General features: G+C 57.2%; 5 protein-coding genes across 5 annotated transcripts; 3 read left to right on the forward strand and 2 right to left on the reverse strand.

The window, feature by feature from the left end:
- Positions 1-1,019: 1,019 nt before the first annotated feature.
- Positions 1,020-6,667, forward strand: BXZ73DRAFT_78046 (uncharacterized protein; the record flags this gene model as incomplete). Its single annotated transcript, XM_048022795.1, has 17 exons — positions 1,020-1,292; positions 1,560-1,856; positions 1,907-2,337; positions 2,383-2,505; positions 2,727-3,074; positions 3,122-3,222; positions 3,573-3,689; positions 3,738-3,856; positions 3,896-4,184; positions 4,236-4,390; positions 4,447-4,532; positions 4,560-4,722; positions 4,751-5,230; positions 5,633-5,741; positions 5,811-5,878; positions 5,902-6,132; positions 6,155-6,667. The coding sequence occupies 17 exons, from the start codon at positions 1,020-1,022 to the stop codon at positions 6,665-6,667; spliced, it is 3,903 nt and encodes a 1,300-aa protein (XP_047877351.1).
- A 743-nt stretch (positions 6,668-7,410) lies between these two features.
- On the reverse strand, positions 7,411-8,703 carry BXZ73DRAFT_78047 (uncharacterized protein; the record flags this gene model as incomplete). The annotated part of the gene is made up of 6 exons (XM_048022796.1): positions 7,411-7,464; positions 7,822-7,971; positions 8,033-8,308; positions 8,360-8,455; positions 8,507-8,622; positions 8,679-8,703. 6 exons carry the CDS (start codon positions 8,701-8,703, stop codon positions 7,411-7,413), a joined length of 717 nt encoding a protein of 238 aa, XP_047877352.1.
- Positions 8,704-12,321: 3,618 nt separating this feature from the next.
- BXZ73DRAFT_78048 (uncharacterized protein) lies at positions 12,322-13,038 on the forward strand (the record flags this gene model as incomplete). The annotated part of the gene is made up of 2 exons (XM_048022797.1): positions 12,322-12,871; positions 12,938-13,038. The coding sequence occupies 2 exons, from the start codon at positions 12,322-12,324 to the stop codon at positions 13,036-13,038; spliced, it is 651 nt and encodes a 216-aa protein (XP_047877353.1).
- A 2,385-nt stretch (positions 13,039-15,423) lies between these two features.
- BXZ73DRAFT_78049 (uncharacterized protein) lies at positions 15,424-17,328 on the reverse strand (the record flags this gene model as incomplete). Its single annotated transcript, XM_048022798.1, has 8 exons — positions 15,424-15,512; positions 15,569-15,618; positions 15,644-15,668; positions 15,899-15,929; positions 15,985-16,526; positions 16,575-16,584; positions 16,726-16,864; positions 16,922-17,328. 8 exons carry the CDS (start codon positions 17,326-17,328, stop codon positions 15,424-15,426), a joined length of 1,293 nt encoding a protein of 430 aa, XP_047877354.1.
- Positions 17,329-19,639: 2,311 nt separating this feature from the next.
- On the forward strand, positions 19,640-21,608 carry BXZ73DRAFT_78050 (uncharacterized protein; the record flags this gene model as incomplete). The annotated part of the gene is made up of 5 exons (XM_048022799.1): positions 19,640-19,678; positions 19,711-20,175; positions 20,210-20,781; positions 20,809-20,972; positions 21,487-21,608. The coding sequence occupies 5 exons, from the start codon at positions 19,640-19,642 to the stop codon at positions 21,606-21,608; spliced, it is 1,362 nt and encodes a 453-aa protein (XP_047877355.1).

A 21,608-nucleotide genomic window follows, 5' to 3' on the forward strand; every position in this document is an offset into this window, starting at 1 on the left:
GCAAGGAGGGTACGCGGACAGGGCTTTGGCCACGGACTCTTTCTCGAATGTCTAGTCCTAGCTTCTCTCGCTTTCTATTCGCATTCTCTGTGACGAGGAGCCCCACTGGTCCTCTTATATATGTACATGCCTGCGGGCCATTGAATCCAGTTTCCTCCCCCTGACTCTCGCTCATTGCTCGCCCGTTCGCCCGTTTGCCCGTCCACCCGTTTGCCCGTTTGCCCGTCCGCCCGTCCGCCCGTTGCCCACCCGTTCGCTGCCACCTAACAACTTAGCCGATAGCCGCCTGCTCACGACAATGCTTCGTCTCACTTCTTATTTCTCACTTCACACTTGTCACTACCACTCTACTTTCGGTGACCACGCGACTCAAGACGACACACTCCAACACCACTCTTTCTCCTCTCCTGCTCTGCAAGCCAACGAGGACACTCGCAGCTCTACACTACCATCCTTACCCATCTACAACATCTGTACCTGCCTAATTGACCCCTCTCCTGCGTGCATGCACCTACCCTCGTCCACACCCACTTGACCTCGCCTGTGCGACCGCAACACTCATCATATGCATAAATTCATTGTATGCATAAACCCATTTTATGCATAAGCACATTGTATGCATAAACACATCTTATGCATAAACCAATCTTATGCATAAACCTGTTTTATGCATAAACAGGTTAATGCATAAACAGGATGTATGCATAGACAGGTTGTATGCATAGAGGCACTGTTGAACTAGCGAGGTAGGCCACCTATGATTGTGTGTGGTAGAAAAGAGTGGATATAATATATGAGTGTGGGAGGCAAGACATGGCAGTTTGGTGTAGTGGTCAATGAGGTCACAACATTTAGCTTTGGTGAGGTCCTGGGTTCAATTCCCTAGCTGTGCTGTTTTGCTGTCAGGCATTAACTCCAGAATAAATGTATGCATGAAGGGATTATATGCATATATTTGTTCATGCATAATATACTGCATGCATAAACCCGGGGCACTCTAACAGGGTTTTATGCATATCATGTACTGCTATGTATGGTGGGGCGAGGCCTCTTCGGGACTCGGCATCTGTCCCTCTGACGACGTCGATCACTCGTCGTCCTGCTGGATCCGTCCACCGGCCACTGGGTGGGAATGCGGCAGACCTCGTCTTTGCGCGTTGCTCCAGGTGGAGCAGCAATGGCCATCTCGTCCAGGATCACTCTCAGGGGCAGCGGCCGAGGTTGAGGATTGCGACCCGTTTCGTTACGCAGCCATTCAGAGCGCTGCGATCGCGTTTTATGTGGACAGTTTCGTGCGTACCTACCAGCGACTCCCGATCGCTCCTGTTCGCATTTGCTTGCTCGCTAGTATCGATGCCGCTCCTCCGAGATCTGGATAATTTTTGCATGATCTGTAGTTCCGCGTGCTTGTGTTGTGTAGCTTATAATGAGGAATCCGCTCTGTCCTTTTGACTCCGTCCGTGTCCGTCTCGCTCATCCGCCCCTCTCCCCCTTTGGTGCGCACGATTGGTGAGTTGCCGTTCTTTGAACTATAACTCTATTTCAGACGGCGTTTGCAGGTATACACCATGGGGACCACAAAAATGCGCAAAGAAGAGATCGCTCTGGTCACCAGATGGTTGAACAAGCCGGAGATTCAGAATCTCCTGCGTAGTAGTCAGTCAGACCGGCAGAAGATGGCTACTGATATGATTTATACCGAGTACGTCATTCTGCTGAAGAATCCTTTGCCCGGCGAGACTACCGAGGTGTACGAGGCGCGTCGAGCGAAGTCAAGGAATCGCGGTTTGAACTCCGAACACATCCGCGACGAGACCGAGGCAGAAGCGCAAGAGCGCAAACATATGGCGAAAGCGGTACGTGACCTTTTTACTGCAGAGTTCTTGTCCTCATCGTCCTACTCCAGCGTATTGGGGGCCGCGTGAAGGAGTGGTGTAGGCTGAAAATTCGCGGGGTCACCCGCACAGGCCAACGTCTTGATGAAGTCACTCGCCAGCCAAGCAAGACCGCCGCACACGCTACACCTGTGCCAACCGCAGATGCACCTCGCGCGAAGCCCGCGCCGCCCACATCGTCCATGCCGTCCGCAATCGCCCCTCTTGCGCATGTCCCTCGTCGAACTGACGGGTACAGACTGTTCATGCGCAGCGATCATCCGTCTAAACCCGATATGTCCAAAGACCCCTGTCGCTCAACCCGCCTTCGGACCTGGAACCAGAGCGTGAAGGCGGCCTGGGACGCACTTACTCCAGAAGAGCAGGGGACTTTCGCACTCGAGGCAAAGGCTAAGGACGCGATGGCTGACACAACTGAAGCCAAAGAGGCGAAGAGACGTTTGTGAGTACTACGCACCACGTCTATTTCGTCGCTGACCGTTATCAGGGCGACGTTGGACTTGGAGGTCAAGGTCAGGGCAGCCTTGGAGGCGTGGAAGGCCGAGACGGGTTATGTTGGGGCTGTCTTCTTGGGAGGGCTCAACGCGTACGGGGAGATTGCGTACATGTTGTGAGTCCTAACGTTGACACTGGTGCACGATCTGAGCTGCTCCCCCAGGCAAGAGACGGGGCGAGATCCCCGAGGGCGGCAATTTACCGCCGCCATGAAGGAGAGGATGGGCTGGCTCTCGGAATGCCAGTCGATGGAGTTCTTTAGATAGCTGGAAGATATATTTGATCGTACGTGTCCCTCCTTGAGACACAGCGTTTTCACTGACCTTTGGAAGTGAGATCGCGCGAGCTCGCTGAGGAAGACGCCGCGCGCGCGCTCGTCGCGACAGCCTCGGAGGACGCCGCGTGCGACACCGACGCGCGCAAGCCCGACGCGCTTGCTGTGGAGAATAGCGCTCTCACCGCGACTGCCTCGGACGATGCCGCGCGTGGGGACCCGACCTCCGTGGGCAGCGCGACGTTAGCGGAAGCCCCGGACGGCCCAAGTAGTCTCGCGACGCGTCAACGTAAGCCGCCTGCACCCCGCCCAGTGCGCAAGTCTGGCGTGGGGCCAACGCCCGCCGATGAGAAGCAGGCCAGCCCGCCGCCCGAAACTGCAACGCGGTCGTTGGTACCGAAGTTGGGAGTGTAGGTTAGCCCCTCGCAGCTCCGAACATCGACTGATCTTCGCCCAGCATTCACCCGATGGGCAGCAAGACCTCGAAGAACGCGCGAGCTGGGAAGACCGCGCGCGGTGGTAAGGCACAGTCTAATCGTGGAGGCAAGGCGACACGCGGTGCGAAGTCGAGGTACGATTGACCTGTTATGGCCTGCTCCGCCTGTCTGGTTACGAGCTTCGGCGCGCGCCCGCTACGTACGCTTAGCATACGATCGTCCGCCACCATTAGCTTTATATACTGTTCCCGCACCTACTGCGCCGCTACGCGATTGCCTCCTGGCTCCTCCCCGTCGCCTCTCCTGCCCGTCTCCCCGCTACCGCGAGCCTCTCCGAGGTCAAGCGCGTCCTCTAATCCGATCCCGCCTTTCCGCTCGTCTCCGACTCGCCCGACCTCCGCGCTCCCGCGCTCCGCGACCGTAACATGACCAGCTAGCTTTGCCGTGACCAGACGCTTATCCATCTTGTAGTGCGTCTGTTGAGACTCGCGCCGCCGCCGCGGTCGCGATGGATACAGTCGGAACGAGGTCTGACACGGGGAAGCGGTCTAGACACTTTCCATCCCTCAAAGGATCAGGATGGAGTCCGTGAGTCATAATCTCCTCGAACGTAATGACCTCTCTGACGTTTTCTAGGAATACCTACAAGAGAAAACAGAATGAACATCGGGAGCAGTTGCGAGAGGAGGAGCGAGAGGGGAAGCGTCAGCGTACTGGTTAGGGAACAGTCACTGATCGGCGTGAAATGTGTCACTGTATGCATAACAATCGATACCCTCATATCATTAGCTTAGACCATCGGACTGACCCTCGATCCGAAGCCCCTGGGTGATTCGGCGCCCCGGACTGCTGCGACGAAGTCATTTATCGCTCTGCTCACGTTGACGCCTTCGTCACCCCCGTCCTCACTTCACCGCTCAGCATCTGTCCCCTCTGGTGAATTGGGCTCTGGCCCAACGTCCGCGCCCCCGTCCCTGAGCGTGGCTGCAAACGGGCTGGCAGAATTCAGTCTCGCCTTTTGGCCGGATGCGCACCTCGTTGGACCATCCACAGATGCCAAACGCAGTCTGCTCACGCACACCCGTACGTGGTTTCGTATTCTTGCCACAGTTGAAATATTGACCTGGCTCATAGATCCGGGGATGTACCGCACCTTTCTTCTCAAGATGGAGGACCACTTCTTGAGGGCGCTGCGAAGCCTACCCTCTGAGGACGACAGCGACGACGACGACCATGCCTACGCCTCCAACTCCGATGCGTGGAAACTCACAGTATATTACCATTTGCTGGTACGTTGCAACTCCCTTACTACCGTCGAGATATGGAGCCTGACGACGTTGCATAGTCCGACTGCAATCCCGTCAGCCGCACGCAATGGATTCCCTGGACTGAGGACAACATCCTAATTTGGGACCTCGTTGATATCTCATCGTATTGCGACATGTTTTCGTGCAACAGGCTGATGTTCAGGGGACCAGGCGAAGAGTGGAGGCCATGTAATCGCTGGACATCGGTTACAGTCAACCACCACACGTTCAACCATGTCAGAATCACGATGCCGTGGGCCAGTAAACTCCGTGCGACCTCAATCGATGATGCAAGTGCATTCCCCTCTCGCCACGTACTTGTACTCATTGTTGATGCTGCAGGAGGTACTGCCGATGGACGATCATATCGTGGCCAAGGGCGATATCTTCTCCGCTCATGCGGACCACGAAGATGAGGACGACGAGAGATTGGAGGGCGACGGTGGTGCCAGCGATGGCGGGAGCCAGGGCGAGGGCGAGGAGAGCAGGGGGGATAACTGTGAGGAGAACAACAGTCATGACGGTTGGGCCGAGGAGGGCGAAGGCATGGCCTCTGTTCCCGATGTTGGTGACACCCTCTTCACCGCCGACGAGGACAACACCGCCGACCACGTCGACACCAACGAGGGGAACGGCGATGCTCTCTTCGCTGACGAGGACAACGCTAACGATGACATCGTCGTTGACAAGGAGAATGGCGACACCCTCTTTGCCGCTGATGAGGACGACAACGACGAGTGCGACGGCGAAGATGCCTTCGCTCACGACGAGGAGATGGAAGAGGAGGCAGGCATCAATGGGCAGGTGGAGCAAGACAACGAGGTGAGTATTCCCTGCATTTATGCGCGTTTCGGTGCTTGATGCTGGCCCTCTGCAATAATTGATGCGTCCCCACTCCGCTGCTCTCGGTCTTGACATAGTCCCCGTCCCGCGTACACCCACAGCGACGCTTACGCATGGCCTTGAATATGTCATCACACTATACTACCTCCCCTTCGCTGCCGTGTTTGCTTCCTCGTCCCCCGTGGCCTTGTCAACTTCATAACCTGCTAGCCTCCACTTTTTCATTTCCTTCATCATCTGCGTCTATCCTCATCGCCCCATACGCGCGCGTGCGTGCGAGCAGTCGGAAGTGCACGCATGCAAACTATAGTAGTGAATCATCAGGTGCATCTGTTACCATAGCCTATCAGCAGGTGAGGATGCACCTGTTGATCCGGCCAGCCCAGTTGCGCTCCCCACACAGCCGCCGGCCACATGGGCGCGACACTGCCCCGAGACGTCCAGATACTGGCACCTCGGGTCCTGCCACCTGAGCTCACCGTCTCCGACAGTGAGCTCACCTTCCTTTTTGTTTCACACCACACTTTGTATATGATTAGTGATCAAATATATTTATCAGTAAACTACTACACAGGTGGGCTAGCGAGTAATACTACGCCCCGCAACAATGTGGAGGCAGAGGCGGAGGTGGGTGCGGGTGGGTGACACAGGCGGATGGGAGCGACACGGATGGAGGTGGGCAACGCGGGGAGGTGGGCAACACGGGCGCGGAGGCGGTAGGCGGGCGTGGGGGATGTGAGCGTGTGGGACGCGGGCGAGGCGAGCGTGTAGGAGGCGAGCGAAGAGGAGGCGCACGCGGAGTAGGGCGACGCGGCCAGGCGAAGGCGCGCCTGGCGCGCGCGGAGGAGGCAGGCAGGCGGGAGGACGCGGGCCAGGCGCAGGTGGATGGCGATGTGGGCGGAGAACGGCAACGCGGAGGAGGGCGACCTGGTGGCGCAGGCGTGGGGGACCCGTGTGAGGCGCAGGCGGACGGTGAGGTGGGTGGAGAAGGGTAACGCGGCGAGGCGGGCGCGGAGGAAGTGGGCGTGGAGGAGGCGGGCGCGGAAGAAGGCGAGGCGGCGACGAGCGACGCAAAGGGGGAGGGCGAGGACGTGGGCGAGACGAGGGCGGACGAGACGAGGGCGAGGCGGAGGCAGGCGACAAAGAGGAGGCGACGTGGGCTGGAACGACGCGGAGGAGGGGGAGATGAAGGTGGTGGGCAACGCGGCGGCGCAGATGGCCAAGGGGTGGGCGGAGCAGGGTCAGGAGGAAGAGGGCAGCGAGGAGGAGGGCGACGCAAAGGCGGGTGGCGGGGGCGGGCGACGCGGAGGAGGAGAGCGACGGGAGGGTCGGGCGGACGTCCTTAGGCCTGTCATGGCATGGCACGACGGGAGGGGCCATATGGTAAACGCCAAAACAGGGCATTCGCCAGGCTGAAGCCATGTTCCATATCACGGTCACGGCCTTTGTCCGGTGTTGCGCACACCAGACAAAGACCAGGAATCATGGTCACACCATGATCTCAGCCTGGTCTCCCTGCGCAGTGATTATATAATACAGCTCGGAGGGAGGGTGCACTAAATCGGGAGCGAATGAGTACTGCAAAGGGGTGGAATTTCTCACGTGCGGAGTAGGCGTGTGTTGATAAAGCATGCTGGCGAAGACCAGGCTGAGACCACGGTGTGACCATGATTCCTGGTCTTTGTCTGGTGTGTGCCAGAGACCGTGACAGTGACATGGAACATGGCCTCAGCCTGTTGCAGGTCTTACTCCGGTGCTTCCCATCTGGCCTTTCCCGTCGTGTGGGTGGGCGTTGGGAGTGCAGGAGAACGGAGCGGAGAACTCACTAAAACAAAGGGCCGCGGTACATCGCCGCGGCTCCCATATTCCAATCTCCATATTGAGGACGTCTGCATGGACGTCCTTGCGCGGTGTGTTTGTTGTGAGAGTGGCCGGGAAGGTGACTGAAGGGCGGGGTTGAGGTTGAGGTCGAGGTTGAGGTCGGGAGGTCGGTGTCACCTGGTGACACCGGAGTCCAATAGCAGGCGACAGTCGACCATATGGTCGCTATCGTCTACCTGGGCAGAGCGGGGAGGCTGGGGGCGACGAGGGTGGAGGAGGAGGAAGAGGAGGAGGAAGAGGAGGACGGCAAGGACGGCGAAGGGGACGCGTGGCGTGCATCACAGCCACGCGTTGATGCGCGCCATTCGTCCTTGCCGCCCGCCAAGGCGCGTCTACACGGGCGCGCATCACGGATCACCAGGTGCATCTGTAGCTGCCGATAGGCTATGGCAACAGATGCTCCTGACGATTCACTGCTGCTCATGCAAAGTGCACGCATGCAAGGAGGACACGCGCGCATGAGAGGGGGACGCGCAAGAATGCGAGGAGGACGCGTGCGCATGAGAGGGGGACGCGCGAGCATGAGAAGGGGACGCGCGAGGATGCGAGGAGGACGCGCGAGGATGCGAGGAGGACGCGCGAGGATGCAAGGAGGACGCGCGAGGATGCAAGGAGGATGCGAGCGCAGACGAGGAGGATGTGCAACGCAATTGGGGGAGTACGAACGGCGAGTGCCAACTGAAACTCACAATGTAATCACAACGGTAGATGAAGCGATCCTCTTCAGTGAGCCAGTCGATCTTGTGCTCGTCCTCTGTGTCTAGACTGAAGAGACCGCCCGAGAGTGCAGTGACGTTGGATTTGACTCTCCCACGGAAGATTGGGATACGTTGTGCTGGCTGGTGGTCGAAACGCGATCACAATCTGCAAGTTAAACAGGACGAATGAATCAGCACTCACAATCCCTGAGATCTTCCGAGCGTAGCTTGCATCGGTCTTGAGCCTTGTCGCAATGTCTGGGTCCTTGAGGGCTTCTGCGCACTTGACAAGAGTCTGGCGAATGGCAACGTTATACTTCTCGAGGCCATCTGGGAACGCGTTCTTCAACACGAGGTAGTACTCTATCTGAGTGATCGCCGCTTCAGCAACGTGTCTGACGCGTAGCGGCTGCTTCCGGAGGTTGTATCGGCCACTGCTGCTGCGCACAGGCTCGATACTCTCGCCATGGTCAATATCCTACCCAAGCATATGAGTATCTGCCACGGCGGCAATAACCCGGACACATACCTCTTCTGCGGAAGAATATTCTTCGTCTCTGGCCTTCTTATGCGTGTGCCCCTCGTCCGACGTATCATCGTCCGGTGTGTTGATGAATCTTGGTTGCTGCAGATGCGTCAGAACTTTATGATATTCACCGGATGGGGCATCACAAACCTCATCAACTCGGGTCCGTGGACGCTTCATGGCCCCACCGTTCGCATTTTTGGCCTTTGCTGTGGTCGCCGTGGTTGACTGTGAAGCTTTCACGGACGTGGGCTTGCGCGTTGCACCTGAATATCAGCTGCAGTGACATCAGGAAAACCCCAAAATGCTAATTAGGACTAACAGCAGTAAATTAGTCCTAATGGCATGGCTAATCGGACTAACAGATTTGGGCCATCTAGTCGTGACTAATGTGTGATAATTTGGTACAAGCAGTCTTGTGGATCATCTATTCTCAGTAATTCTAGCAGCTCTCTTACTAATTGACATAATCCACTCGTATCTGATCTCGCACGATACTAATTTGAACCTCAAACAGATATATTGCAACTAACGAGGGTAACATTAAAGGTACAAGTAACACCACAGGCCGTGTAGGTGCCACAGCAGACGCAGGCTTCGAGAGAGACAGGGGCAGTGTGGGCGACGGGAGGGAGGCGAGACAATGACGGCACAGAACACCTCGGGTGCTGCGCAGAACACGCGGAGGCACAGGTTGTCGGCCACTGATGCGCAGTGCTAGGGCTGCCAGCCCATGGCGGGTGGATGAGGAGGACACCGAGGGCCTAAACGTCGTCATGAGAATAATCAAAGTCTCGGGCACGAAAGGAACTCACTAACCGTGGTGTCTCGCGCCCGAACTCGTCCGTGTACAGCTCGCGGTTCGCGAGCCCAGGGCAGCGTAGTGGGAATCACAGGTTAGTCGGTCTTGTGCTGGGTTCAACGCGGAGTGGAGGGGTGCTCACCGTAGATGCAGATAACGTAGGGCAACGCGGCGGCGAGACGTGGGCGAACGCGCGCGGGTGACGCGAGCAACGTCAGTGAAGCGGGCGGTGATGTCGGTGAAGCAGGCTACGTGGGTGAGGGGTGCTAGGCAGACACGGGTGACATGGGCAAGGGCGAGACGGGTGAGACGGGTGAGGCGTGGGTGATGTTGACGCGCACGAGACGTGGACGACATGCGGGCTAACACGGGTGACGAGTCGTGGATGAACGCGAGCGCAGTGGGCGGGGGTGGGGTGGGCGGCGCAGTTTGAGACGCGGGCAATGGAGGGGTGACACAGACGTTGACACAGCGGCGGCATGGGAGACACGGGCGAACATGGGCGCGGTGGTGAGGCCTTGGGGTGGCGATGCGGGGGCGGAATGGGGGCCATGAGGAGGCTATGGGTGAGGACCTGAGGGGGAAGTTGCGCTGCGTCAATCGTGGCACAATGAGAGGTAAGGGCGACAACGACAGGGTGCGCTATCCGGATGGGTAGGAAAGGATGCGCAAGAAGAAATGAAGAGCCTACCTTATTGAAGAATACGTGGCACACGCCCTCGCAGAGGACATTCTTGGGCGAGAGAGGGAGGTAGGGAGCCAGTGAGCAATTGTGATGGGGAATGCGTGCTTGTACGCATAGAGTGCGGGAGGTTAGCGTGGCGACATAGGGGAGGGCAGTGGTGCAAATGAGGACGATGAGGAGAGCGCTGGCAGTGGCAACGCGACGCGCGTTGATTCCCACGCGTCCGGAGCTGCCAGCACCTGCCTGAGCACGCTTCGTTCTCTCCTCGTCCTCCCCGTCCTCCCTGTCCCGGCCCCCTTTGTCCGCCCCAGGCCGTACTCTGCGCCCCCCGCCTCAACCTCTCAACCCCACAATGTGTGAGGACATCTGCGGCCACACCCTGTCTCGGTGAGTCCCCCGCTCCACCCTCCTGCGCTTCCTGCCTCGCCCACTGCCTCCCCAGGCCCCACCTGCATCATCGACCACGTCCCCACAACGAGCACGTCCTAACAGACGTGCTTGGGGCGCTCGTTCCACCGACGTGACCGTGGTACGCGGTCGTTGCCACCCGCCGCGACACCGTTCACCGGCGCTTTCCCCGTGAGCAGCCTTCATGCGCGGTCTCCTCGTCTCGAGTGGCGCCGCGGCGGTCACGCGTGTGAAGGCTTCGCGTCTTCAGACAACAGGGTATGGAGGAGGGCACGACCTCAACGCTCAGAGGTAAGCCTTCTCCTTTTCGTCAGCCCTGCGCTCGCTGGCTCACTTGTTCTCGCCTCTCTTGCCCGCCTCGTCAACGTCATCCACATCACTAACCTCACCGGCACCACCCACACCGCCCGGGTCGTTCCCGCATTTGCCACATATCCCATGTCGCCTGTGTCGCCACCTGCCCCGCGTCGCCCCCACGTTATCCTGCCCACCTCTCCCTCATCCGCCTCGCGCCCGCGTCGCCGACCTCGCCCACGTCTTCCACCTTGTGCCGGGGTCTACCACCTCGCCCCTTCCTTGCCGCTATGTCACCCCCCGCGTCACCCACCGGCCCGCTCTTACTCGTCTTCCCCTAGCCCGCGTTTCCCTCCCCCGGACACCGGCAAGGTTATCAATTAGCCTCAAATCTTCCCTCACGCTCTTCTACACCCCGGGCTCAATCTTCCAACGCTCCCTCTGCAACTGGGCCAACCTCCCCCGCCAGGGCATCCTCCGCATCCACAGCGGCCGCGGCTTGCTCTCCCTCGCGCCCTCCGCGCTCCCCTCGGCTGTGCCCCGTAATCTTCCTGCGCTCAGGTGCATAGGAGACCCGGACGAAGATGTGGTATGGAGGATGGCACCACCCTTTGCTCAGCACTCAGAGGTAAGCATTCCCCATCTCGCCTACCCTGCGCTGGCTCGCTCACGCTCATTCTCGCCCACATTGCCCGCCCGTCCACGTCACCCACATCGCTCACCTCACCCGCATCGCCCATATCGCCCCACGTTGCCCGTGTCGCTTTCGTGCGCCTCACTCCTGTCGCCCACGTCTCCCGCGTTCGCCCACATTTCACCTCACGTCGTCCACATCTCGCGCGCCAGCGCGCCTTGCCCCGCCTGTCTCGGCCTTCCCCACCTCACTCGTCTACCCCGCATCGCCCTCAAGTCACCCATGTCCACGTCGCCTGCGTTCATCGCCACGTCGCCTGTTGTCCCCCCGCATCATATCCGTGTCGCCTGCACGTCAACGTCCGCGTCGCCCACGTTTACCCCCCATTGCCTGCATTCGCCCACGTCTCGCTGCGCATCGCCCACATCACCCATGCCCCAACGTCCGCGTCGCTTGTCTCGCCCTCGCCTACCTCACCCGTGTCACCCACCCTGCGCCCGCGTCGCCCGCGTTCGTAATATCTCGCCGCCCCATCATCCACCCCTCCCTTGTCTCCCGCGTCAGCAGCATCTCGCCCCCACATCGCCGTGTTTCCTTCGTTTACCCATGCATCCCCCGCGTATGTCCACGTCTCGTCTGCGTGAACCTAGTATAGCATTTGTACTACTATGCTTCAATATATTTGGTCTGAACTCTCTAATTGTCTGACTAGTTGCGCGATTATGATATCTAATGTCTGCCTAACTGTGTCTAATTGTGATAATCTTCACTAAAGCCCACCTATCTGTGTGTCTAATCCCCCACCCTATGCCCAAATACCTGGAGTAATGCATGGCTAATTGTTGAACTAATCTCTCTAATGGTCGTAATTAGCAGGGGACCGATCTAATTAGCTGCTAACAGATAATCAGGGCTAATGGCTGCTAATCAACTAAATTAGTGCGATTAGTCCTAATTAGCATTTTGGGGTTGTCCTGATGGAGCGCGGGAACGCACACAAGAGTTGGTGCGCACCATAATCAACCGACTTCTGTTGCGACGGACTGGTGTCCTTGTAGGAAGAACGGGACCGCGAGCTGGGATTGGATACCTTTCGTAGAGCATTAACACTGCTTGATAATTCAACAACGGATTGTCTACATATGCTATCCCAACCAGCTCTGTGTGTCAGAACGGCAGCGACACCGTGCGCAATCTGGACCAAGTGCCCATCGGTGCTGGCGCCCGTGTTGGAGCTCGCGCGCCGGTGCTGCACTCTTTCAACCTCCTCCTCCTCCACCACCACCACCACCACCACCTCCACCTCCCCTGGCTTTTATGACTTTGTCGCCATCATTTCCCTTGCAACTCTGACACAAATCTCGTTTACCTACAAGACGCCGTTTGCGAACACCCGGCTGCTGGAAGAACACTTCGCGCGTACAGCTGCTCCAGGTCAGCCGTATCCCCGCCCAAGCCTCCACCATGCACTCGTGCCACCTGCTTCGTCCCACCTTTTCCACCGTGCCCCCGAGGCTCTCAAGTCCGAGCTCACGACGATGACAAGACGCGCCGAGAAAGCAGAACGTCTCCTCACTGCCTTCCAAACCTCTACCCAAACTCCTCCCACATCCCCACCCGCACAAGGCATGCCCCAACCTCAGATCTCAGACCAGCCCACAAAGCCATCATGGTGTACGAGCACCGTGCAGAGTGCGCCGAGCGCGCCCGCGACAAGGCTGACGCCCGCCTTCAGATGATCCGTGAAGCTTGGATCAGCTTGGACTGGGCTCAACATTTTCCTCAGCCACATCGAGGGCGAGAGCGCAAACTTTGCCCGCAACACCTTTGCTGTCGCCGTCGCTGAAGGAGGTGTCTAGGTCCTCCAGGTCAGCCATATCCCCACTCAATCCTCTCCCTCGTTCCACTATGCGCTCGCTTTCGCCTTTGCTGCGGCTCCGTTCTGAGACCATGTTCCCTGCGCCTGCTGCGCTCTTTCAACTCGCTTCTTTCATGCATCCTTCCCGGCGTCCGGCTCCGTCCACCGGACCGACATCCTCCACCTGTGGTTTCCCTGCCTGTTATACAGGGGCCCAGCAACGTGGGCCAGCGGTTGTGCTAAACCTGGCCAGCCTGTCAATGTCATAAGACCTGGGCAGGTCAATAACAGCAGTATAACAGGGGTTCACCTGCACTGTCAATGCTTTGATGTCGTATGACAGCCTACACTGTAGGACTGTTATAAGTTCCGTGAGGGTGTCACAGGTGTTACCAGAAGGTGTAACAAAGGCACCAAATAACAGGGGATCTTGTTGGCTGTTGTATCTCTCATATAACAGTGGATCTTTTTGGCTGTTATACCCTTCGTATAACAGGGAATCTTTTTGACTGTCATATCCCTTGTATAACAGGGAATCTTTTCGACTGTTATAAGCCTCGTATAACAGTGAATCTTGTCGCTGTTATATCTTTCGTATGATGGTGGATCTTGTCAGCTACTGTTACTACACTGATGGCCTGGTCAGCTATTAATAGCCCTGTATAGGCACTGCTGCGGGTGGGCATTCCAGCAGGTATACTGGGCTGGAATTAGGGGTAAATAGATAGGTGTAGGTGACTATAGCTAGATGGATGCATTTAGGCTGGTACAGGTAGCCCGAATAGGGAGCAGTGGCTGGTATTTACTGGCAAATGGCTAGCCCAGGGTGCAGCACAGAGTGGGAAAATCATAAGGCACTAGCTATTCGTCAAAAGGGGCATCAAACAGCTTTCCAACGAATCCAAGAGCATGGTGATTGGAGCATTATTGGCAGAGATATAGATGTACCCTTGTTTTGGCCGATAGGGGCATCTGCTAGAATCAGGGATTGTGGATGGAATCCCCTGGTTCTTGTTGTATACTGTGTGTGTTGCCTCCTAATAAATGGGATTGAAGTCCGATTAGAGAGCCACCCCTTTGTTCCTGATTAGATCGCTGTTTACCCTCCAGCCACAGCACTTTTGATCCCTCGATAGCCACCCTCCATACCCTCCGATAAGCATTCGGTTTTTGGAATCCATTTCTTCTAGCATATGAAAACAGGCTCTAGTTGTTCATCCACCAGTTCTACTCCTCTAGAACAGTGCAATATATCAACCTGGTTCTTGTTGCATTGTTTGACCACTCATTATTGATATATGTTGCTGTTATAAAGATTATTATCAGTCAGTGTTTGGGCCTTATCCATCCTTATCTCTCCTCCACATATTGCCCTCATCAGCATTCAAATATGACTCTGATAAACCCCCAATGTATAGATCTGAAAAGGGCTTCAACACACCTATCCAACGCAGTTACAATCATGAAAATCGGTGAAGAACTGAGGAAGTGACAATGTCTACATCTGAAACAGGGCACATTTTACCCTTCAGCCATATCTCTCACTTTGCACAAACATGAAATGAGGCACACACTCTCATGTAACCAGTGCAATAACATATGGACCATGTTTCAGGATGATATTGGACATGAATTAGCACCTTTGCCACATGTGAGAGCAACTGTACCATCCTTTGCATGGTTGTGGGAGAGGTATGTGCAAAGGTTTTAGACCACACATTGCAGTCCAGTGGCACATCCTAGGCACAGATGTAAGATTTCAGCCAACTCTTGGCCATTTCACATGGTTCTTTTTGCATCTTGCAGCTGTGTTCAAGGCAACTTCAGATTGGCTTCACATGTTACTATTGGATTATTGTGCGTAATAAGATCAGGGGGGGAAGTGGGGGACGGATGGGGGTATTACACCATAAAACATGGTCTGATAAAAAGGCACTCTGCATTTTTGAGGACCTTATGAAAGTGTTTAGTAGGTGCAGCAAACACCATAGTGATATATTGCACTGTTCTAGAGGAGTAGAACTGGTGGATGAACAACTAGAGCCTGTTTTCATATGCTAGAAGAAATGGATTCCAAAAACCGAATGCTTATCGGAGGGTATGGAGGGTGGCTATCGAGGGATCAAAAGTGCTGTGGCTGGAGGGTAAACAGCGATCTAATCAGGAACAAAGGGGTGGCTCTCTAATCGGACTTCAATCCCATTTATTAGGAGGCAACACACACAGTATACAACAAGAACCAGGGGATTCCATCCACAATCCCTGATTCTAGCAGATGCCCCTATCGGCCAAAACAAGGGTACATCTATATCTCTGCCAATAATGCTCCAATCACCATGCTCTTGGATTCGTTGGAAAGCTGTTTGATGCCCCTTTTGACGAATAGCTAGTGCCTTATGATTTTCCCACTCTGTGCTGCACCCTGGGCTAGCCATTTGCCAGTAAATACCAGCCACTGCTCCCTATTCGGGCTACCTGTACCAGCCTAAATGCATCCATCTAGCTATAGTCACCTACACCTATCTATTTACCCCTAATTCCAGCCCAGTATACCTGCTGGAATGCCCACCCGCAGCAGTGCCTATACAGGGCTATTAATAGCTGACCAGGCCATCAGTGTAGTAACAGTAGCTGACAAGATCCACCATCATACGAAAGATATAACAGCGACAAGATTCACTGTTATACGAGGCTTATAACAGTCGAAAAGATTCCCTGTTATACAAGGGATATGACAGTCAAAAAGATTCCCTGTTATACGAAGGGTATAACAGCCAAAAAGATCCACTGTTATATGAGAGATACAACAGCCAACAAGATCCCCTGTTATTTGGTGCCTTTGTTACACCTTCTGGTAACACCTGTGACACCCTCACGGAACTTATAACAGTCCTACAGTGGAGTACACATAAGGACATGCTCGCAGTCGACACTGATGCATACTCACCTCGACCCAGTATTCAAAACCCTCCCAGCTCTCCACCGATTCCTGCCACCACTCCGCGTTGCTGACGTTTCGCAGGTATTCCTTCGTGTCCACCATCCAAGTCGGAACCTCCTTGCGGTTATCGACAATCTCCGCAGCCTCGTCCGCTGACTTGGCAAGCATGACTTGCTCCATAAGAGTGTGGTTTCGGGCGATGGTGTTACGCTGTGTCTGGTCATAGGTGAGTTCCTGCGCTTCGGGAGGTGGAGCAGACGTGTCGGCTGCAGTGTTGCGAGATGAGACAGTGGGAAGGGGAGCATTCAAGGAGGGATCGGTCGTGGTGGAGGAAGTGGAAACCACAGAGGTGCCTGCGCTTGAGGCGATCATGGTCGAGGCAGAGAGTGTAGCGGAGGTGCTGGTTGTGGTCGAGGAAGAGGCTGTGGCCGAGTTCGGCGCTTGTTTGTCTCCCTCATCACCGTCCATGGAGGAGGCGCTTACCCTCGGCTCGCACTCTTCAGCGTCGCCCTTGTACAGAGAAGCAAGCTGCTTTGGCAGCGCTGGGTCTGGAAGACGTGGTGAGTGTCAGAAAATTTGCTAGATACGCATCTCACTTACCGAATGCTTTTGCGATAAAACCATCGAACGAGTCACGGACCAGTGGCCATTGTTCACAAGAGTTGAATCAGGTTTGGCTGGTAAGTGTCTCCCCGTTCATGATCCTGGAAAACAGCATGGGTTCAAGTTGCCGTTATCAAAGCTCACACTGATCACGTACGAGAAGGTTATCAGATCCCCAGACTCTGGGTTTGGTCCACCCAATAGCAATGTGCCTTTCAACCCTGTTTGTTCTTCGAACACCTTCAAAACATCCATTCCCGTGTAGGTGACACTGTCAATTGACCTGGCGATCAAGGCAATGAGTACCTGCAACACACAATTCCTCAAGACATGTACGTACCGTTGCAAAACCTGTACCTCTTGCCGCGCATTCGCGTTACCCTCGCTCATGATGTTATCGAACGTTAGCAGAATCGTCGGGCGCCCCTCGTAGTGATGCTGGCGGTATTCCTCGACTTCTTGCTTCACACTGTCGGATGCCTCTGCAAGCAGGCGGTCGCACTCCTTGTTCTTGAACGCGAACCATCCCATCGGTTTGCCCGCACTGAGAGGGAACACCTCGTTGCGCCCTTTGAGGTAGTCTTGAAAGCCCTTCTTAAGATCATCCCTGATGTCGTCCTTGAACAGGTGCATGAAAGCCTGATGAGGCATGATCTTTTGTGGCTTTCGACACTGGAGATCGAGCACCACACCAGTGTTCTTTCCGGTGTTGCGCTTGCCGCCATCGCCCAGACCGCTGTCGCCCATGCCGCTGGAGTCGCCTGCGCCACCATTGCCCAAGGCCTTCCCCTTCTTGCCGCCGCATTGACTAGTGATCTGTCTTGTCTTGTTGCAGAACCACCAAGAAATTTGCTGTATATGGTATGTAAGTCGCAGCTGTATACAACATTGGCGGAGCACTCACACTACAAAGTGGCGCTCTTCAGTTTACGACCACTTCACCCAGCGGAAGATTGTGACCGCGCCAGTCTGTATAACCCAGTCCTAGTCGCAGCGACGTATCGTGACTGGGTACCGCAGGAGGAGTCAGGGTGAGTACGAGACGAGTGGTGATGAGTATGTATGAGTCAGAGGGTAATGAATATGTATATAACGAGCCTGCATATCTGGCGAGCGGGGGTTATGGATGGAAATTAAATGGGGGCAGTGTACTGGTGTTCGTGATCGTAACATCAGCTCCCTCTCCCAGGAAGGGTCGTCCCGACCTTCTACATGTCGGTCGACGTTGTTGCGTCCACAGAGGGGGCGTGTCTGATACCCACAGCCGTGAGGTCTGAGGCGATCTGAATCGATACCCGATCAACGTACTCCTGGAGAGGGAGGTGGGCACCCTCGTAGTTCTGGAGGATGGTGATGATGGGCTGGTTGAACTTCTCGCGGTAGACATTCCACGGTTGTGTGTTGACGATGCGGTTCTCGACTACTTCGTCACAGAGGGCGTTGATGTGTTGCGCGATGGCTTCGGCGACGAGGAGGTGGAGGTCCCGCCGGATCTTCGCATGTACTTGGGGGAATCCGATCTCCAAGTACTCGTAGAGACGTGCCAGGGTGAACAGTTCCGGCCAGGAGTCCACTCGTGCCCTGAGGTAGTGGTCGACGCCGACGTGGGCCGTAATGACGTACCACCCCGATCCTGCCTGGACCCGCCACCAAGGCGTGCAAGGTGGGGGGTGAACGAGGACGAGCTCGTCGTCGTGGTAGTCAATGATCTCCGCCTCGAGCTTGGCAAAGATGTTGTCAAGGGTATCGTGGTGGCGCGGGCACGGGGACTCGTCAGGTCCGGTGAGGGTGAGGCGCGAGGAGCTTGCGAGGGTTCCAGGGGGAAGTCCACATCGGACTCCAGGTTCCGCGTCCGCGGTCTGCACTCGGACCCAGTTGCAGTGAACCATCAGGAGGGATTGGGCTGCGAGGAGGTCGGTAGTGGGGACCGGGGGTTCGTTCTCCTTGTCCGAGTTGTCGTTTTGAGTGTAAGGAGGGGGCTGCGGGGTGGAGGTGTCTTGGGCACGCGTTACAGCGGCAGGGAGGTCGAGTACTGGTATAAGGGGCGGCAGGTCGTCCGTGGTGCCTGTGTTCGCCAGAGTGAGAGCGTTCCAGGCGGCCTGGTTGCGTTCTCTTTCTTCTGGAGCGGGCTCGCTGGGGGATCCCCATTCTACGATGTCGGAGGGGATATTTCCCCAGGGGGGAAGGTGCTGCTGGCTAGTGGGGAGTAGGTCGTCCAGGGCGGCTGCAACCTCAATACTGGTGAGTTGGTCGAGGGCGACGTCGGCAGCTCGTACGAGTAGGGCCCGAAGGGTCAGCGAGGCGTCCTTGGCGACGGCCTTCTAGCTGGCAGGGGCTCCGGCGCGTTGCACGAAGTTGTCGACCTTCTTCCAAATGTCGAACACCTCGGTCACGATGCGGTATTCGTTGATGAGGGGCTCGGTGTGGGGATGTGTTGGGTTTGGTAGCGGACGTGGCCGTGGAGTTCGGAGTGTGCAACGGTCCATCCGATGCGGTCTCTGAGGGTCCCGCGACTCTCGTTAGTGACGCGGGAGCGGGCCGCGAATGCCAATTGGAGGAGAGGGAGGGGTGGATGGGTGTAGATGGATGGTGGATGACCTCAATGTAGTGGTGCAGAGGCGTCGCCGGCACTAGGCGCAAAGCAGACGCAAGCTAGAGTCACACGAGGGATGTCTAGCCCACAAAGACCAAGTTAACATAGCTCTACATACATACAGGCAATCGAGATACTCACCTAGCCCACAAAGTGCAAGTGCTAAGAGAGTCCGCGATACGGGCGCTTAAGCGCGGGAACAACCTTCCAATATAGTAGCAGGCAGAGAAAAGGCAAAGAAAAGACGAAAAATAATACATAGGGCGAGTCCAGAGTCCGTTCCATGACAACCAGGGCGCTTGGCGAGGCGCTCATAGTGGTGGGTGTGGTGCGCACCCGCGCAGTAACCGCACGCCGGAGGCGCGCGGCACTGGAGCGCTGCACAGTGCGTGCCCGAACTGCTGGCAGTTCGAGCACTGGATGGGGCGGTCGGGGACGCGCGCGAGGACGCACGCGCGTGGGCCAATGTCGAAGGAGAGCCGCGACCCGTTGAGGGCGCGCAGCGTCTTGAAGTCCTTGTCGTTGATGACGTCGAGGAAGAGGGTGGCGGTGGTGGAGTCCGTGGCGTGAGGGCCCCATCAGACAGAGGTGGTGGTATCGGGGAGGAGCGCGCGGCCGTCGGTCCATGCGGTGCTGCCGGAGCGGGTGATGGTGTCCTGGAGGACGCTGAGGGGGGAGAGCTCGATGAGGGAACCATCGTCGGCGAACGCGGTCCGCTTGACATGGTGGAAGAGGACGGAGGCCCGGTTGACGTACCTCGAGGCGCGCATGGGCACCCTGAGGAGTCCGCCGAGCGCAGTCTGGAGGGCTGCGGCCTGGGCGTCCCAGTCCGCAGGCGTGTCACGGGGGGCGGCCGCGGGGACGACCGTCCACCGCGTGCGCGCGGCGTTGGAGTTGAGCCGGTCAATGTTGAAATTGACCACCTTGCGGAGTGCCTCGAGGCACTTGGCGTCGCTCACCTCCAGGGGGTGTCGGGAGGGGTTGGGGCGGGCGGCGTGGAGGTACACCAACTGGGCGGACCCGGTCGGGCGGCAGTGGTGGAGCGCAGCCAGGGTGGCTTGGAGCGCCGTCGGTGCGGCCTTGGCCGGGGCGACGGGAGTAGAGGCGGGGGGGGGGGGGGGGGGCAGGGGCCGTGGGAGTGGCGGCTGCCGCAGGGCGCCCGACGAAGCCCTTGCGGGCCGCGCCGGTTACCCCCTTCCCCTTCCCCTTAGCGCCGGTGCATGCAACCGTCACCCAGGTGGGCTCGGGAACGCTAGCCAGGGCCGCGGGGCCGGGGGCAGGTTGGGTCGGAGCCCCGAAGGGCCTGGCTGGAAGGGCCGCGACACCGGTGGGTGCAGCAGGCGTGAGAGCGGGGGGCACAGGGCCAGCCACGGGGGCAGCCTCGAGGACGGGGGCAGGCGAGGGGGAGGCTGGAGGCGCCGCCTGGAGGGGAGGGGCGGGGAGGGGTGCAGTCGGGGGGAGCTCGACGAGGACGACGTCCATGGCGTCCGCCGCAGCCGGCGGGGAAGGGGAGGCGGCCGCGTGGGCTGCCTTGTCGCGGAAGTGGGCCGCGATGTTGGCGTAATCCATGGCCAGCACGCACTGCGTGGTGTGCTGGATCCAGAACTGTGAGAGGGCATCGCCGGACTGGCCAGGCGCCCTGTTGAAGAGGTTGGAGGCCTCTGCGAAGTTGGTGTCGTTGAGGGGGCCGAGCTTGAGCGCGATCCCGAAGATGTGGAGAAGGAGCTCCCGCGCCGTGGGGGTGGCAGGAGCTGCGGGGGCAGGGGGGGCAGGGGCAGGAGCAGGGGCGGGGGCCGGGGTGTGGCTCTTGCCACGGCGTGTTACGTTCAAGACTTATTCTGGATGGAATACAGCCTAGGCGCCCTGTGGTTACGGTGGCGATGCTCTGGCGCTTGCGTGCTATCGAGCGAGTGCGAGCGACAAGAGGATGAGATTGCGCGTAGCTGAGGTAGACGTAGTGTACAAAGGAGATTCAAGTCTGGGGAGGGAGCGCTCTGGGGTGTTGTCCTTATATACAGGGGCGAGAGTGGGGAATCATATTATCTACGAGTCATCGCCAGTCCGCATGACACAGTCCTAGTCGCAGCGACGTATAGTGACTAGTTACCACAGGAGGAGTCAGGACGAGTACGCGATGAGTAGCTATGAGTATGTATGAGTTAGAGGGTATAGCATGTGTATTTAATGGGTCGGCATATCGGGGGAGCGGGGGTTATGGATGGAAATTAAATGGGGACGGTGTACTAGTGTCCGTGATCGTAACACGGCGGGGGCGTGCGGTGAACGTGAGGTCGTCCTCACTGTCCGTCCAGGCGTCATCGGGGTTGCCGCTGGCGATGATGGAGGCGGAGGCCGCGAGCATCAGAAAAACCCTCACTTGCAAATGAGTGATAACACCACTAATCTTAGAGCTAATACTAGTCTAACGGTGTAA

This window comes from Epithele typhae, assembly GCF_022376455.1.
Source record: "Epithele typhae strain CBS 203.58 chromosome Unknown BXZ73scaffold_28, whole genome shotgun sequence".
Taxonomy (NCBI): domain Eukaryota; kingdom Fungi; phylum Basidiomycota; class Agaricomycetes; order Polyporales; family Epitheliaceae; genus Epithele; species Epithele typhae.